The following is a 6,280-nucleotide window of genomic DNA, read 5'->3' as shown; positions in this document are numbered from 1 at the left end:
ATGAGCTCTGGGGAGCAGCTTCTCTAAGGTGCAGTGCTGACCCTTGATGCTAGCTAGCACCCCTTCCCTTCTAGGTCCCCCACAGCCTAGGATGCAAAGACCCTCCTCGCCGGCCCACCGGGGACCTGTCTCCCACCCTTGCCTACTTCCCACCCCATCCTTTTCCTCCCCTGCTAAAGAAAAAATAAAGACACTTATTAAAGACAGCAAGGAAGACTTTATTTACAAAGTGGACTACTCCAACGGGGTGTTACATCAGGGGCGAGACTTGGCGCCACTCCCACTACAAGGAAAAGTGGGAATTTATAGTCCAGGAACAGAGTAGGGGGTCGGTGCATGGAAAATTACTAAGCAGAAACCTCAAGGCTCTGGGGATTCTGCCTAAAGTGACTTGACAGGATTCTTACTGCAGGCAGGCAAGGGTGATCTGATACCAAAGGTGGCAGATTTTCCTGACTCAGCAGGATTCCTGCTAAATAAAACGACTAAGGGGCTCAAGGACAGAGGCCAAGGTCAGGGCCTGGGCAGAAAGAGGAATCCGGAGGAGACTGGCTCAAGTTTAGTCAAGTCCGTCATCGCCCTAACAACTTGGTTCTTTCATTTCTCCTTCCTCAATTCTAGCTTTTCTTGTTCTCAGGCCTGAATAATCTTCCTTATTTTCCAAGACCAGTTCAAATGTCTCTTCGGAGAGTTTCCTGAGCTCCCCACAGGAACCCAGTTTTCCTGCCTGGACATCTTTCCCCCCCACACCAGGAGGTCTCTGCGGGCAGGGACGCTGGGTAGTACCCACAGGGCCTGGGAGGCGGGTGGGGGTCAACGAATCCAGGTGCGGAGGCAGACACCACCCCTCGCCCCGCCGAGGGAGGGCCTCCTGGGATGTTGGGCTCATCCTGGCCTCCCTGCGGACCCGGGGCGGTCGCCGGGTGGTTAACGTCCTAAGCCTGGGCCGGGTAGCTTCCTCTGGGGATGGGAGCTCTCATTCAGCGTTACAGCGCCCGCTGCAGTTGCCACGCATCGCCTGGGGGCTGAACGCCGCTTACAGGATGCCGGCGAGGAGCGAAGCTCAGGGCCGGCCACCCCCACAGGACAGGCGCAGAGCGCCCCGCCATGACCCCCTCGCTCATTTCACAGGTCCGAGCACTCCGCCGGGGCCAACCCAAACGCCGCCCTCGCCTCCACCCGCGACACAAACAAGCGCCCAACAGCTACGCGGGCGGGCGCTGCGCCTTTAAGAGGCGGCGGCGCTGCCCCCTGGCGGCCGCCCGCGCTTCCTCCGCGCGCTGCCCGGCGGGCTCCGGCAGCGGCCGGCCGGGCAGCGCGGGCGTCGGCGCCGGCTTCGCGGCGGGCTGAGCGCGAGGACGCGGCGGCGGCGGGTGAAGACCGCTGGCAGCCGCGTGCGCCCCGCCGGGTCTCGGAAGGAGCGGCGCCCGGCTCGGAGCGGCCGAACGCGGCGCGGGCGGGGAGGACAAGCTCGGGCGGCGCGCAGCCCGCCGCCGCCGCGGGAGGGCGTCTTGCTCCGGCCCGCGCGGCGGGAGGGAGGCGCGGGCGGGCGGGGCGGCGTCGCCCAGGCCCGGCCCCTCCCCTCCGCGGCCGGCCCGGCGCAGCCCGCGGGCAGGCGGCGGGCGGCGAGCCCCGCGGGCGGCGGGGGCGGGCGGGCGCGTCGCGGGCGGGCCACCCGCCGGCCCAGCCAGTGGCGCGCCGCGCTGAGCGCCGCCCTCGCGGGCCGCCCCGCCCCGCCGCCCCTCCCGGCAGAACTGCGCGCCGGAGCCCGTTCCGCGTCCCCGCCGCCGGGAGGAGGTGCCCGCACGCTCGCGGCGCGCGCCGGCCCCGGACTCGGCCTGTGGGCGATTTCCTCCGGACCCAGGCTCCCCGCCCGAGGAGGAAGATGCAGACCTTTCTCAAAGGGAAGAGAGTGGGCTACTGGCTGAGCGAGAAGAAGATCAAGAAGCTCAATTTCCAGGCCTTCGCCGAGCTGTGCAGGTAAGGAGGGACGCGGCTCGGCGCCGGGGACCCCCGGCCTCAGCCCGGCTCAGCCTCCGTGGCCGCTGGGGAGGCGAGAGCTAAACGGGAAGGAGCGGTGAGCGCGGAGGCTGCGTGCGCGTAGCCAGGTGGCTGTGGGGCCGCCGGCAGGTCGGAGGGGAGCGGTGGCCAGTAGAGGCGATGGCTCGGACCGGGGCTTTCAGGTGCACTGTGCCCCCGACCCGAAGCCCCCAGCCTCGCTGGGAGCGCGACTGGAGGCTGGCGGAGGGACCTGGGCAATCCGGGGGTCCGCGCTGTCACCCAGGGGTTTGAGGGTACTTTTGGACAGACGGGTTTGTCTTCCTTGGTCACCTTCTCCGTACTGGAGAAGGGCACCAACGTTTATGGGCCACCTACTACGTGCCCCGCGTGTGCTCAGCTTCCTGGAGCTGTCATTGCATATCACCCGGTTGAGTCCCATTGAAGCGAGCAGCAGTACTTGGCTTGGATGTGGTGATTTGCTGTCTCATTAGAGCCTCACAGCAGCCTTGCAAATTGGCCAGGGTGGTGATTCTAGGCCACGTGTCAGAGAAGGGGTACCGACCAGCTAGAGGGGTGGGGTCCCTTGGCTTAGGAGTGGCTGGTGCATAGAAGGTGCTGTGTAAAAGCATGGCCTTCTGCCATCTGCCGGGTACCCTCCTCCTATCATGCTCAGTGGTGGAAACCGGGCGTTCAGTGGATTACATTCTTGGTAAATTGCAGAAGTATGGAGTCTTGGGTCAGGTATGCCTTGTCTTGCTCCACACTGTGGCTTTACCCCTGAAATACTGTTAAATCCCCATCTCAATGAAAGCTCGGGAGGCTCCAGTGCCCCAAGCCTTTTGCAAACTCCAGGTGGAAACCTTTGTTACGCAGTGTCTCCACTTGGTACATTTGATTTTTGAAAATGGCCCCAGTTGCATTTTTGACCCTGTTGAGTCCCCAGACATCGTGGACAATGAAACAGTTGTGTTTCTTTATCCTTGGTGTGCAGGGCAAGGGGCTGTCTGAGCTGGCACATGCTGGCAGCCCTGGCAGCACCTGTGTGCTCCTCACTGCTGTCCCCAGGGCCTGCTGCTCTTGTGTTCCGTGCAAGTCGCGCAGGCACTTTCTCCCTACAGCCCCTGGTTCTGCCCCCTTGGTTCGGGGTTGGGTTTGGCTGCCTCTCCCAAGCAGGCTTCACTGGGAGAGAGCAGGATTTTCATGGCGCGCAAGGCATGCAGAGTGGCCCTAGGAATTTGCAAGGAAATCAGGAGGAACTCACAGCCAGAGCTTTGATGATGAGGTGTAGGGCTTCAGGAACATTGAAAAAGGACATTGGAAGATTGCACCCCAGATACACACTCTTGTGAAAAGGGTGCCCTACACAGTGAAGAAATGTGGAGAAGCCCCTGTGGCATTTTCTCGAAGTCCAGTTGTGATGTGGGGCACCAGAGCTCCCCCTGCCGTCACATAAGACTTGGGAGATCCCAGTTAACACTTTGCACCTTTTTTACTGATAGCCGTTGTGTCACTCTCTGTAACCAAAGCTTGCGATTTGTCCTGGGATTGGTAGGTTTTACCCAGCAATTAGCAGACTCTAGCAAAAGAGTCCTGGCTGACTCAGTGCTGGGACCTCATGCCAGATCTTCAGGCTTGCCCTTTGGGGCCTCCCTGCCTTTGAAGGGGTAGGGGTTCAGGACTTTCAGGTGGTCAACTGTTCTGGGGAAAATCAGGAGTAGAGTGTTAATTTTTGTAGAAGAGCTATTGAGTTCAAGGTCTGGTTGCTTTCCTTTGCCCAAATATTGACTTCAAAAAGAAGGCAAAGGCCTCTGGGCCATTCTAGAACCCCAGGAAGCCCACTCTATTTTCATTACCAAAGCTTTAGATGTTTTGTCCGGTAAACTTAAGAAGGAAAAGAAAACACCAAAAAGAGTTTTTGTTTCTTCTTCCACTTCCAGGGCAGTGCCCTCTGGTGGCCACATTTCTGTGCTGGCTGCAAAATTTTCCAACTGTTGGGATGGTGACCTGGGCCTTTGCTGTTCTGGTCGGTGTGAATGTCCATGTGCCAGTGTGAACGGTTGTCGCGTTTTCATCAATTGGAATCTGGGGGTTCAACTCTTCTGTATTGATGGATGATCAGTTGTCGGTGAATTCTGTACTGAAAAGTCCATGTTGGAGGTGACTTGATGTTGCTCCGAAGGTTTGGGGGCAGTACCCTCACCAGAGAGGGTTGCTGGACTGGACTGGGATTAGCTATGTAGTTCAGTGTCAGGCCTTATAAAAACCTTATCAAGATAGGAAGAGATCTTCTCATCCATTCTTGATTAACAGATGGGGAAATGGGCACCAGAGTGGGCGGCTCCATACTTCTGCTCTTTTCCTTTGCCTTCTGCACTGAGTCCAGCCCGGTGACCTTGGGATGTGCTCAGAGAGCAAAGCCTTTTTTCTGGGCACTTCTAACAGAAGGTGCCCTTGTTTTCTTCCCAGGGGTCCAGTTACTGCTGTTTTTTCCCTAGGGACACTTTCCTTGCAAGACTGAGTTGTGCCCTCGGAAAGTGTAGTGCCCTGTTCTCCCAGGGGTCAGTGGGCCTGTAGGTGGCATCAGTAGGTGGTTGAACCAAGTCCTGGGAAGTTCCCCACCTGCATTAAGCAGGTACAAGGGCCAGTCCTTTCAGATGTGAGGCCTGATAGGATGGGGCCTCTGGCCAGCCAGCAGATGAGCCTTTGAATCAGCTTGTTTTCAGTGGTACTGTTTGTTCCTGTTCCTCCTCTGTGTCTTCCCCTCTCGGTGGGGACACAAGGACATGGCTCTGGTTGAGTTCATTTTCCCCTCCCGTCTGCCTCCCAGTTCCTAGGCAGGAGCCACGTTGTAGCTCCCTCACACCCTCTCTCTGTGGCTTTTTCAAGATGCTTAGAAGAGGCCTCAAGGAGCAGCGGGGGGTAAAGCTGTGAGTTGGACAGATTGGAGATTTTAGGGAGCTTCTGTGTTTGTTTTGTTCCCTTGGTGCCCCTTTGGGTAATGCTGGCTGGCCTGGGTTCCTTTCGTTCATGCTTTCTGTGCCTCTCTACCAGCTCCTTTTCAGCAGGTGGGAGCTGCAGGGGGTTGTGACAGAGGCACATGGCATCGTGAAGCCCTTTGGTATACCGTGTGGGTGAACATCATCTGTCTTTACTATAACGGCAGCTGATTTTTAATGAGTTGCTTCTAAGTACCTCATCTCGTCCTAGCAGCAGCCAGGGATGGAGAGATGAGAAATTGAGGCTTAGGAAGCAGAAGGGCCTGGCACGACCTGTCAAGGCTTCCCTGAACTCAGGCTGGAGCCTTGCTACTAGAGTGCGGCCTCCTTGTTTATTAGGTGTACCCTTGCCAGCAGAGGCCCAGCCTGGTGGAGGCTCAAAGCAGGAGAATGCCTGCGAAGTTCTTGTCTTCAGAGCACTCAGAGTGAGCTGGGCCAACCCTGCTTTTGGGATGCATGCTCAGGGAGCCGTCTCAGACCACATTGTCTTTTTGTCCTTTCCCGCTGGGGACCCATTCATACAGTTCCCAGAAGGCACTGCGGAGTTCGTTGATGCTCATGTTTACTGAAAGCCTTCTAGATTCCAGGCTTGGTGTTAGGCAGTGGGTTGGGGTACACCGGGGGAGCCTCTGCCTTCACAGGGCTGGGGGATTGTTGTCAACCATCTCTCTATAGCGTGCCAGGGAGAGTAGGGTTGGGCTTATCCCTTTCCCTCAGATCCTACGTTTCTTCTTCTTTTTGGCAGTGCTAGGAATTGAACCCCGGGCCTTGCACAGGCTAGGCAAGCACGCTTCCACTGAGCTATAATCCAGTCCCTGTTTCTTCCTTTAAATTAGAGCCATCCTGAGGTCACTGTGTTCCAGGATGGCTTAGCACTCTGGGCTGGAACTCGTCCAGGAGATTCTGCAGAGGGAGGAAGGAGGATCTTTTCCAGGATTCAGTGATGCCGGTCTGGGTTGGTATTTATTGGTTGATTTTCATGGCAGGATTTGCCACCATCTCGGAGGCGTGGAGGTGGGAGGAGGTTCTGACTTCGGTTTCCTTTGCAGTGGTACATGGGGAATATCCATAGTTCAACCTTGCAAATAAACCTTTCCTGCCAGCCTCCTAGGGAGCGGACTGGACCTGTTGTCAGAGCAAATACCAGTCTGGATGCAGGATGTCTTTGATGAGGCTGCAAAGGTTTCAGGCCAGGCTCTGCAGCTGACCATCCATGTGACACCCATTTAGTGTTGTTCTTGGATTTGATAGTTTGTGAGTGGCCCTGAGGTCTGTTAATGTTA

The 6,280-nt window shown here is 57.4% G+C and overlaps 1 protein-coding gene across 2 annotated transcripts in view; it reads left to right on the top strand.

The window, feature by feature from the left end:
- Positions 1–1,652: 1,652 nt before the first annotated feature.
- Positions 1,653–6,280, top strand: part of Itpk1 (inositol-tetrakisphosphate 1-kinase) — a 137,581-nt gene continuing 132,953 nt past the window's right edge. Inside the window, exon 1 of one of the 2 annotated variants that reach the window (XM_047540209.1) lies at positions 1,653–1,980. In XM_047540209.1, coding sequence (XP_047396165.1) covers positions 1,886–1,980 — 95 coding nt within the window. In that variant the 5' untranslated portion in view covers positions 1,653–1,885. The remainder of the gene's footprint in view (positions 1,981–6,280) is intronic. The other variant, XM_047540210.1, reaches the window with a different exon arrangement.

Source organism: Sciurus carolinensis, chromosome 2 (genome assembly GCF_902686445.1).
Source record: "Sciurus carolinensis chromosome 2, mSciCar1.2, whole genome shotgun sequence".
NCBI lineage: Eukaryota > Metazoa > Chordata > Mammalia > Rodentia > Sciuridae > Sciurus > Sciurus carolinensis.
This window is presented reverse-complemented; position numbering and strand designations above follow the sequence as displayed.